General features: G+C 52.4%; 5 protein-coding genes across 5 annotated transcripts; 4 read left to right on the top strand and 1 right to left on the bottom strand.

Annotated features, from left to right (window-relative positions):
- Positions 1-583: 583 nt before the first annotated feature.
- A1O1_03134 (uncharacterized protein) lies at positions 584-1,744 on the top strand (the record flags this gene model as incomplete). The annotated part of the gene is made up of 1 exon (XM_007724041.1): positions 584-1,744. One exon carries the CDS (start codon positions 584-586, stop codon positions 1,742-1,744), a length of 1,161 nt encoding a protein of 386 aa, XP_007722231.1.
- Positions 1,745-2,361: 617 nt separating this feature from the next.
- A1O1_03133 (uncharacterized protein) lies at positions 2,362-2,993 on the bottom strand (the record flags this gene model as incomplete). The annotated part of the gene is made up of 2 exons (XM_007724040.1): positions 2,362-2,734; positions 2,824-2,993. The coding sequence occupies 2 exons, from the start codon at positions 2,991-2,993 to the stop codon at positions 2,362-2,364; spliced, it is 543 nt and encodes a 180-aa protein (XP_007722230.1).
- Positions 2,994-4,601: 1,608 nt separating this feature from the next.
- Positions 4,602-6,987, top strand: A1O1_03132 (uncharacterized protein; the record flags this gene model as incomplete). The annotated part of the gene is made up of 3 exons (XM_007724039.1): positions 4,602-5,134; positions 5,189-5,406; positions 5,777-6,987. 3 exons carry the CDS (start codon positions 4,602-4,604, stop codon positions 6,985-6,987), a joined length of 1,962 nt encoding a protein of 653 aa, XP_007722229.1.
- Positions 6,988-7,432: 445 nt separating this feature from the next.
- Positions 7,433-8,541, top strand: A1O1_03131 (uncharacterized protein; the record flags this gene model as incomplete). Its single annotated transcript, XM_007724038.1, has 2 exons — positions 7,433-7,472; positions 7,547-8,541. 2 exons carry the CDS (start codon positions 7,433-7,435, stop codon positions 8,539-8,541), a joined length of 1,035 nt encoding a protein of 344 aa, XP_007722228.1.
- A 299-nt stretch (positions 8,542-8,840) lies between these two features.
- On the top strand, positions 8,841-11,188 carry A1O1_03130 (kinesin family member 22; the record flags this gene model as incomplete). The annotated part of the gene is made up of 2 exons (XM_007724037.1): positions 8,841-9,048; positions 9,099-11,188. The coding sequence occupies 2 exons, from the start codon at positions 8,841-8,843 to the stop codon at positions 11,186-11,188; spliced, it is 2,298 nt and encodes a 765-aa protein (XP_007722227.1).
- Between the last annotated feature and the right edge of the window lie 151 nt (positions 11,189-11,339).

Raw genomic sequence — 11,339 nt, 5'->3', positions numbered from 1 at the left:
GGCGCTGGATACTGTCTGAATGCTTTTGTTGTCATCGGGCGTTGTCTCGAGTTGAATGTGGAAACATGGAGTGGTGAATCTAGTTCGTAGTGGTCGAGCATCGATATCATTGTCGCCAGGCTGCGGCGGAGAAGAGCGGAAATTTCAATCTCTCTGCGCCCGTCTCCCAACTACATTTATAGCATGCCACCTCTGATATCCTGCTACTCTGCCACTATCCTACTCTCTCTTTACAGGCTTTCAATGGCCTGAGACAGAAGGTGTGAATTACCTCAAGAAGCTCTCTCTCGTCCCGCAAACCTCCCCCGCCGTTCAGAGTCGGCCGATAGATCGATCAAACGCGTCCCCGAATTCGTGGTGGACATCTCCTATATTAAAATCCCTGAATCGACATAGAAATACATCATCGACTACACTATCCATACCCCAAGACCCTTACCACCTTACAAGTCGGCGTAGAGTCAGCGCACCAGCCCAGAAGGTAGAGAGAGTGGTCGTGTTCAGACCTCTAGATGACCCTTGGAGAACCACTCTACAACATCTGTCTATTAAGAAAGCGAAAGATATATAAAGGCCATACACCATGGCTCCCACGCCACCGACATACGACCCGACTGGGATCGAATTCTATGAGATACCCGACTTCACATTCTCCAACGGCACAACGCTCCACGACGTCCGCGTCGCGTACCGGAGCTACAACGCATCATCGGACGCCGGAGTCGTCCTGATCCCCACATGCTACGGAGGGTTCATCAACACGACGCTCACATTCACCAAGGGCCCGAACAACGCATTGGCAAAATACCATGTCGTGGTGGTCGCGATGCTCGGCAACGGCGAAAGCTCCAGCCCGTCGAACAAAGCATTCTTCCCGGACCCGGGAGAGCTGCGATACCCGGACGTCGTGCGGGCACAGCACCAGCTCCTGACGAAGCACCTGGGCATCACGTCTCTCGAGGCGGTCATCGGCTTCTCCATGGGCGGGCAGCAAGCGTACCACTGGGCCGTGATGTACCCGGAGTTCACGAAGCGGATTGTGGCCATCTGCTCGTCGGCGCGCACCAGTCTGCATAACTACGCGTTCCTCGAAGGGCCCGTGACCGCGCTGACCAGCTCGATCGACTATGTGGCGTGGCGGGCGATGAAGGAGAAGAAAGCCCGCGGCGAGCCCGTCGGCGCCAATCTCCAGGACGTCGTGCCGAAGCGCGGCCTGCGTGCGTTTGCGCGGGCGTATGCCGCGTGGTTGACGAGTGCGCGGTGGTTCCGTGATCGCGAGTTTGCGAGTCCTGCGCTGGGAGAGAACGCGGTTAAGAGTGTCGAGGATTGGATGTTGCTGAGGGAGGCGGGGTACATGCTTTGGGATGCGGAGGATTTGTTGGCCCTGGCGCGCATGTGGCAGATGGGTGATGTTGGGAGTGTGGTTGGATTCAAGAGTGAAGATGGGACAGACAAGGAAAAGAAAGAGGGAATGGGAGGACAGCTGACACAGCTGGGCGGCGCTGTTCCCGACGACGACCTCTACGTCAAAGCTCTGCAGAGTATCAAGGCTCGTGTCCTGCTCATGCCGTGTCGGACGGACCAGTACTTCCCGCCCGAAGATTCCGAGATCGAGATGAAATATCTGAAGGATCCCAGACTCGCCGTGATCGAGAGCTCGTGGGGCCATATTGCTGGCGGAGGGGCGAATCCCAAAGATATCGAGTTCATGAATGGGCAAATCGCCAAGTTCATGCAGGAATAAAGGATTGAGATCTTCGAAGTTGGATAAATGAAACAGTGAAGTACATTGGAGCTGGCATTGTATGCTGAGTCTTACGCTTCTGAGGAAACGCGTGCAGTGGTGTCAGATATTATCGCTCTTGGAAGGTCAGCCATAAGCCGAGCAACATGTTGTCAACACCAGATTTTGCTCGGCTGGCCATATCTGGCTCGAGTATATATGGGAAGCCGGGGCTCGTGGACAAGAAGGGGAACGGTAGCGAATAGTAGTGGACATCTTCCATTTCCCCCACACCACATTCCAGCGAGGCTGGTATATACATCTTGGTCTCTGGCATTGCCGTCATTGTAACCCCACAACCGACTCACTTTTCCTTTTCCAACTTCGTCAAGTGTCATGTCGAAAGGTCGGCTCGCATGGATGGCGCTCGCTCACGACGCTGGCCAAAGACTCAAACGAAATCATAGTCATAACTCCCTTGCCAAATATGCGTATATATACCGTAGAAGACAACACAGCTCGAACAACTCGCGTAACATGCATCAAACATCAAAACATCCAAGACATACATGCTCAATTGGTCGCGTCCAAAATTCAAGGCTCTCGTGGAACAGAAACGCACCAAGTCGCCTTTCAGGTTAGTCGTCGTAGTTCTGCACCTGCCAGGACAAGATCATCATCCACAGAAACAAGACGGCCAAGATGATGGACCAGGCGAACGAGGCTTTCCAACACGAACATATATTGCTCTGGGTCAGCCAGGCCAGAGTCTCTATCGACACGCCCGTGTACTCTTGCCCCGTGACATAGTTATTGCAATTGCTGTTCACGTTGCCGTTCCCGTACAGTTGGATGGCCGTCTCGATGAGGGTTGTCACCCATAGCACGAACAGGATGAACGAGCCGAGGAGGATTCCGCCGGGTATCAGCATCCGACGCGCGGCGAGGATGAGGATGATGATCAGGAACAAAATCGTGAGACCGCCGACGATAACGGCAAAGGTGAATATCCTGCGTTTGGCGCAGAAGAATGTCAGTATAAACTCCCTAGTAAGTAGTAATATAGTGTCCGGGCTCTGACAGCAAACGGGGGCACATACCACGGGACTCCGACTCTTAATTGATTCTGTACGGAGATAAACCACGCGTTGATCCCCAGTACTGTAGATGCGCCGGCCAGAACGATGAATATCCATAAATTGAGTTGCACCTCCGGCCATCTGTACCGCTTCCGGACTTCGCGTTCGCGGTATACAACTTCGGTGGCCATGGTGGATGGAGGTGGAGGAGGGTCTGCGCTGACAGCAGGGTGCGCACGGTGCCAGTGCGCTTTATGGGGGGATTTTAAAGGATCTTCTGCGGAGCTTCAAAGACACGCTGTTTGCCGGAATGCAGTCTAAGGAGGACTTGGTAATTGTGTATGAGGGCTATTGTTTCTTGTCGCGACGGAGGGAAAGGTTCGTAAGTGACAGCAGCCGGCGTCGCTCTCGTGTGGTATAGGAGATAGTATATGAGGTGTCGTAGCAGGAGGACGTAGTTTGGGCTGCAAGGGGCGCATGTGACAGAGGAGAAACGTGGACGTTGTTGATCGGGAGGTTCATCGGGGGTGGGAATTCGAATAGCAGTCTGCCACGATATGGCCTGTGAGCCTCTGGCGATGGAGGACTGAAGTTGCCAGTTGGTGGCCAGTGTATCACTACTACTGTCCCAAGTAGTGTGTGCACTGTGTACACAGACAGGTACACACACCTACCTAACTGTGTACGGTGTGTTGTCTTTGTGTACTTGGTGGATCGCCGCAACCTGCCGGCGCCTGCCAGCTGGTGGTTGGGGGCAACCGGCACGGCTCCGGGCTATCCCTTTCTCCGGGTTACAATGGGGCACCCACGTGATATAGGGATGATTTAGGGTTTATATGATGCTTAACAACCTTAACAACCTTAACGGGGCGAGCCATCAACTTTAACAGCTCTAATCATACCTCCCCGAGACACCCACGATGAGGTAGGTACGCATTCATAGCTACCTACCTCATCCTGCTGAAAATTTATGAATGTCTGTCTTCATTGTTGTCTCCCATCGGCTTGATGTAGCAGACACTGGGCGGTGGGCTATTGCCGTCCGTCATGCAGTGATTCACGCCAATACCCTCGGCAACCCGAATCCTAGGCATGGGCGACGTCTTCTGCTATGTGGCTGATGGCCTCCAATAACTCTTCGATGCTCATATGAGCCAGAAAGTGGTGGGAGTGACCGTCCTTCGAGTCGAAAAAGTCGCAATCGCTGCAAAGTCCAAAAGCAACCACACCCTGCGCGTATCCTTGCTGTCCAGGCCAGTGGAAGTGGGACCTGAACTTTTGAGGCGAGAACTTTTGGATCCGACCACTCCTATCTAGGCAAGGAGACATGGTAGGCAGTACCTTCTGACATATCCTGACTTGTGTTGGCCATCCTGCGGCTGTGTCACGCTGGCCCTTCCCACGACTGGACAACCTACCTGCAGGGCGTGCGTCGCTTGCCTCCTTTCGGAAGCCTCCTAGCCTAGCCGCGAACTTCTGGCTGCTCTGCTGCGACAGCCTCATGGGAGGATTACCTATTTATCACCTTGGGAGCATGCTTTCATACTCTCGATGTTCTTCGCACCTTCCGTATCCTACTGATTTCATCTCTTCGTCCATCCCATCCCGTTTTGCTCATTCTACTACCCTTCCTCCAAAGATACCAGACAAGCAATATTCTTCATTTCTAACTCCAACGTGTCACAAAAGCTGTGTGATCACAGACAGCTTTGCAGCCTGATTGATTCAAACGAAGCTCATCTCACCATTTACAATTCACTATCTCTGGTAGAGACTGGCTTTTGGTGGCTACTACAAGCATGTCTCGCGACGGAGGACATCAACAACCCGACTACGATGCTGTCATTCAGTGGCCATACAACGATCTCTTCGACGAGGTTGATATCTTCGACGAGGTTGAGATCCTATCCGTCGATCTAACTCCGCCAGCCGTACCTCGGGAAACCTTTGCCGTGCCTGAGAGTTATTCAGCTCATCCACATACGTATCGCAATGACTTCTCCACACACAACACATTCAATTTTCCTATGTCCAACGTGGATGTCACCTCTTTCACTGCACCAGAGCCCCTCGATCACCTCGATTTCTCAGGCATTGCCACAACGATAAATCCTTTCCCGATCACCGACATCAATGATCCATTCACGGAACCTAATGCATGGTTAACTTCTCAAGACCGGCCGCTAATGTTGGCGGACGCTTCAGACGCGATAACAGAAGACGACCAGTGGGCCCAGTATAAGGAAATCCTACGCCATCGATACTTGGACCAAGACTGGTCGCTTAAGAAGCTGAAGGAATATATGAAAACCAATTGCAAATTCGAAAAAAGGTAACAAGCAATAGTGTCTCGTCCTAGGACAGATATTGTCTGAACGCCTACTAGTGAAGCTCAATACAAGCGCAAGTTCAAGAGCTGGGGCTGGCGCAAGCACCTCAAAGCCGAAGATTGGAAATTTGTTGCCCACCGTGTACGGAAGCGCACATTGCATGGCCAAAGCATCAGCGATGTCTATGTCGACGGGGCCTTGGTGCCCGCAGAGAGAGTCCGCAGGGAAATCGCTCGCTATGGCTGGCAGAGAACTGTTGAAAGATTTGCCTCCGGTACCCCTGTGGTCCTCATTTGAAGCTACTACAGATGTGCTGACCAGTCTTAGCCCAGAGTCCAGAGACACCCGAGGGCATTCAAGTATTGACGCCGATGGGACAGCAGCAAGGTCAAATGACGGCTGCTCTTCCCTGGTTCAAGCTATCGTTATACAAAGGTTGGGAAAACAGCACCCCCAGTCCTTACAAAACCTTGCTAATCTATCGAGGGAATAATCAGCCCCTATTCCAGGACTGAATATACTCACTGTATTTCTAAGAGAGGATCTACAACTTGGAAATCCCTGGAGTTCAAATGACTGGAGCCATGGACCCAGCCGAGCGGAAAGCACGCAAAATTCTTACGTTAGAGCTCTACTTCCTCCAGGAAATAGAGGCGAATCCTGGGTCGACCTGGTCAGACATTCGAGAGATGGCCATCTCGCTGCCCAACAAGAAATCGTCCGCTTGCTGCTCTTCGCCGTGTCGAACGATATCACCGATGAGAAGACTGTGGCGAAGGTCCTTGCCGCAATCTCAGAGATCCCCGAGACACGGGCTCTTTTCGACTTCCTATCAATACAAAATGCTACCATCCAAGCCTTTGCAGAGAGACTGTTCAAGGCCACCATACTCGCCGGGAATTTTCGCCTCATGGCCGAGTTTTTGAAGCGTGGTGCAGATCCAAACATCCTCCTGACGTACGATCACGAAATGAAGACTGCTCTCTATTCATGCGCCGCAAAAGGACAGCTGGAATCTTGTCGGCTACTGTTGGAGTTTGGTGCTGATGCCAATGCCCTAACAACCGTTGGGGCCTCGTTTGATACTCCATTGGCAGCCGCCGCAGTGGGAGGGAATCCTGAGCTGGTCCGTCTGCTACTCAGACATGGCGCTGAGGCGCACACCAGTCGGCGTATTCATGAAGGAAGCCTTGCGCTAAAAACCCTGTTGTACCGCAGGACTGCAAGCCAGGCTGCTTGTATTGAGATTATTGAGATTATACAGATGTTGTTGGGAGCAGGAGCCAATATCAATGCTCAAGGCTTGGGAAGTCTTCTCGCTCCGCCTCTTCTCTGCGAGGACCACGACCTTGTCAATTTTCTGCTACAGGCTGGAGCCGACCCATCTCTCCTTTCCACTGACAAGGTTGGCGGGACCTTCTTCGCAAAAGCAGCAGCGACAGGAGGTGTGCGCTTGCTCTCGAACGTGTGGAAGTTTGTGTTTAAGGTTCAACCGGATGATGGCAGCGTGGTCGCTGATTTCGGACCTACAGTCTATTGCCTTTTGGGAAAGTTGACATACTTGCCGGGCGAGATAATCACGCTATTGTACGAGTGCTTTTCGGAACGAAGACCGCCTAGAGAAGAAGAATATTGGAGAACGGCCGCACAACAGGCAATACACCGAGGGGATCTGGACAAACTCGCAATACTGTTAACAGCTGCGGGACGATCTGAACGCAATATGGACATACAACCCAAACCTGGCCTGGGAACCTGTTTTTGGATGGGTTCAACCGAGGACTTTTGCTATCTGCTCGAGGCCGCCGCAGAGTACTCTGACAGGTCGATTGCATTGCTTCGAACTCTCTCTTGAGCCACTTGTCCAGAAAAGGCAATATGAGATCTTTGATGAGATGTTGTCTTGCTATAGGACTTCGTTTTCAGTCACCGCTAGCCATACAGACGCCATTGGTCTATTCGCCGCGGCAAGTCAAGGTGATGTGCTCTTGCTTCGCCGCTTCTTGCAGTCTGGCGTTGATGTGAACACGCCCGCTATCGCCTGTACTCTAGGATCTCCGCTCGAAGCCATCGCAAGATGGAAGAATCCTAATCCTCTCGATGAAGGAAGCGATCAAGCAGCAACGGACTCGTTTCGCTCTATTAAAGACGACATGATCCATATGTTGGTTTTGATGGGAGGAGCAGTCAACAGAAAAGTTCCCAAGGCCGCAATTCAAAGCCATGATTCCCACAGTGTCCAATTGTTGATCGAGTTAGGCCTCAATCTCCCTGCAGATTTGAGCATGATAATACCAATGATGCAATATATGGAGACCAGCCAGTTAGCTGCAGATATGGGTTTGCTTCATCTGCTCCTTCGGTACGACAGCTCGCTGGCCGCCACAAGGTTTGGAAACCTTGTGCTTTACCAGGCAGTGAAGTCCGCTTGCTCGATGACGCTGTCGTGTTCATTGAGGCGGGCGCCAGTGCAAACTTTGACAATGGTGGTGAAAAGACCTTGCTACAGATGGCTCTTCATAACGGCGACGTGAATTTGGTCGAACATCTGCTTCAAGCAGGCGCAGACCCAAATGCAACCTCAAACGAATGTGGTTCTATGCCTCTTGTGCTGGCGGCAAGGAAGCAAGCTCAAGAGGCACTGGTGGAAATGCTCATTCATGCTCGGGCTGATGTGAATGCATCCCCCGCAGAGTACGATGGCACTGCGCTACAGGCTGCGGTAGAATCAGGCAATATGAACATCGTGACGATGTTGCTTAAGGCTGGTGCTGATGTGAACGCATCCCCCGCAAAGCACGGATGCCCTGCGCTACAGGCTGCGGTACGATCAGGCAATGTGAACATCATGACGATGTTGCTTAAGGCTGGTGCTAATGTGAACGCATCCTCTACAGAGGAAGACCGAAGAACTGCGTTACAAGCTGCGGCAGCATCCGGCAACCAGAAAGGTGTGACGATATTGCTAAAGGCTGGTGCCGACGTGAATGCGCCAGCGTCGGAGGTATGGGGGAACAGTGCATTGCAAGCAGCAGTATCGAGTGGATGTATTGCGATTGTTGAGCTGCTGATTGGAGCGGGTGCCGACGTGAATCAGGAACCGGCATACAAGGGGGTTGCAACAGCACTGCAGTTTGCCGCGATTTATGGTTATCTGGGAATTGCAGGCTTGCTGATTGAGGCCGGAGCAGATATCAACGCGGATGCCGCCCCGAAGAAGGGCAGGACTGCGCTTGAAGGTGCAGCGGAACATGGTGGGGTTGCCATGGTCGAACTACTGTTGGCAGCCGGTGTGGAGACCAAAGGAGCAGGCCGGGCCCAATATCTCACCGCGATCGACTTTGCAAGACGTCGCGGCCATTTAGTGGTGGCTAGGATGTTAGAATCTCACAGCTCTAGGGATTTCTAGTTGCAATGTGTTCAGAGTTTCTATATCTATGCTGTTACTGTGAATCTCTGAAGTTTCCGTTGTTGGGCACGAGGCTGAAGTATCATGTGGTGGACGTGGGTACGGCTGAATGTATATTGGCAAGGCTGAACCATCACAAGGCTGAGGTCGCAGTCCGTTGCCCTGGCGACCAACACGGCAGCTTGGCAATCAACGCCCGCGTCCTTCATTGTCGAGTATCAACTCGACCACAACTGCGCGGCTGTCATTGACGACGTAAGAAGGAGTCATCTCCTAAAGTGTTGCATTGTTAGGTCAAAATGAGTGTCAGGGTCGTTGCTCGTATCCGGCCTCTGCTCCAGGCGGAACTAGAGAAGGACCAGATTGTGACGAGCCACATTGGACCAGATGGAACACCTACCATGATCAAGATCCCCAATCCGAAGAACCTCGCCGAAGAATTCAGTTTCCAGTTCAACAGTGTGTATGAGCAGAGCGCGACTCAGCAAGAGATATATGACGCCGAAGGTATACTTTGTCCAACGCTACATCGCACTTCAACTAATGTTTCATCACAGTCGCCCCAACAGTCAAACACCTCTTCCTCGGCTACGATGTGACCCTATTCGCCTATGGCTCGACAGGAACAGGCAAAACTCATACAATGCGAGGCGGAAAGTCGCTCGCCGATAGAGGAATGATCCCCCGTCTGCTCAGCAGCATCTATAGGAAGAGCCGTACAATCGAGAAGAGCAGTAACGGAGAGACCAACGTGGCCGTGTCGATGAGCTACTATGAAATCTACAACGACCGGGTATTTGACTTGTTTGACGCACCCGAGAAGAGAACCGCCACTGGTCTGCCCATCCGAGAGGCAGAAGGTGGCAAGACTGTCGTGGTTGGATTGACAGAAGTGCCGTGCCGATCGTTGAAGGAGTTTGAGGCGCTGTACGATAAAGCCAACGCCAACCGAAGCACTGGCGCAACCAAGCTGAACTCCCACTCTTCTCGGTCGCACGCCATTCTGTGCGTCAAGGTCACCATCACAAGCCCTACGGAGACTAGAGTGAGCACGGCTTCGGCCATCGATCTGGCCGGGTCCGAGGACAATCGAAGAACAGGAAACGGAAAGGATAGAATGGTCGAGTCGGCAAGCATCAACAAGTCTTTGTTTGTTTTGGCGCAGTGTGTTGAGGCCATCAGCAAGAAACAGCCACGGATTCCATATCGAGAGTCGAAGATGACCAGGATCCTCTCGCTAGGTCAGAACAACGGGTTTACTGTTATGATTCTGAACCTGGCTCCTGTCAAATCATACCATCTCGACACTCTCAGTTCTTTGAATTTTGCGAATAGAACGAAAAAGATCGAGGTACGGGAGGTGGAGAACGAGCCTATCTTCAAAGGACCGCCACGACAAACCACTGGGGGAGCCCTGGCTGGTGGAACTATGCAGCGACAGCCTTTACGACCACTGAGCAATGGTATCAACGTCAATCTCACAGCCAATCGTGATGCAACGACCAAGAACGAAAAGCCACCGAAGGCGTTTGCTGTATATTCCGATCGCAGCAGACCTACGGCACCGAAAGGCGTTCTCCCCCCAAAGTCGTCACCACTGAAGCGCAACGCAGACAACTCCTTGCTGGGGTCTAGCCGCCCGAGCAAGATCTCTCGGCCAACACCGAACTTCATCCGCCGCGGACCGGAAGCAACGACACTGAGCAAAGCTTCGATCGAGACGTTGGTCGAGCAGAAAGTGTCGGAGATCCTGGCAGCCCGGGCATTGAATGCCCCCGATCCAGCTCCGACCAAGACCGTTTCGGAAGAAGTCCAGCGACGACTGGACAGCATCGAGAAGCGACTGGCCGGGCAAGATGGAGAACGAGCCGAAGGCCTCAGTTATTTGTTTATGGCCAAACAACATCAAGCACGGGGCGAAGATGGAAGCGCGTTGAAGATGTATGAGCTGGCACGACCATATTTCCCCGACAATGAGAAGTTGCAGAGCAAGATTGACCGGCTAAGAGAGAAGTTGGCAACCAAGCGAGTCGAAGAAGATAACGTAGGGACTATCCCGGCACAGAAACCAACTTCGTCAAACCCCTACTCCAGAGAACGCCGTGACTACGAAAATGATGATGGGGATGAAAGTTACCACGACGAGGCAGAGGAGTCGGCATATCATGATAGCGAAGATGACGACGACAACGACGACGGCGGATCCTCTCACCGTGCTCGTCCGAGGAAACAAAGAGGAACTCAGGGACAGGGCCAGAGACAGAACCGTAAAGCGAGAACATCGTCGCCCGATCCCCTGACTCGACATAACCTATCCCACGCAGATGCAAGGGTATACACAGATGAACAGGCAGAATCCGAGACTGGCACCGTCACGCCTCGCACCCGGTATCTTCTCGACGTCATCAACTCGCGCGACGTCTCCAAGATCAGAACTCTGAGCGGGCTCGGCGCCAAACGTGCCGAAGGAATCATCGAATACTTGAATGCTGAGGCCGAGGCTGGTGCTGGGTCTGAGGCCGAGGATGACATGCCCGGTAACAATCACGACAGATGTTTCATGTTGAGGAGTTGGACAGACTTGACCAGGTTGCGCGGAGTGGGCAAGAAGACGCTGGAAACAATGAGGGAGGCCGTCCTTGTTTGATGATAGACAACCTCTTCTATCATGCACTCGATGTATTTGTGCTTGTTTGGCCTTTTTAATTACCTATTCATGCTGTTTCAATTCAAATTTTAGCGTGCTGTTCAAATCGAATTTGATCTCGAATGCTTGTGAGGTATTCTGTCTAGAATTG

The sequence above is a fragment of the Capronia coronata genome, assembly GCF_000585585.1.
Source record: "Capronia coronata CBS 617.96 chromosome Unknown acBCG-supercont1.2, whole genome shotgun sequence".
Lineage (NCBI taxonomy): Eukaryota > Fungi > Ascomycota > Eurotiomycetes > Chaetothyriales > Herpotrichiellaceae > Capronia > Capronia coronata.
Note: the sequence above shows the minus strand (reverse complement) of the source record. Positions and strands in the feature narration are given on the sequence as shown.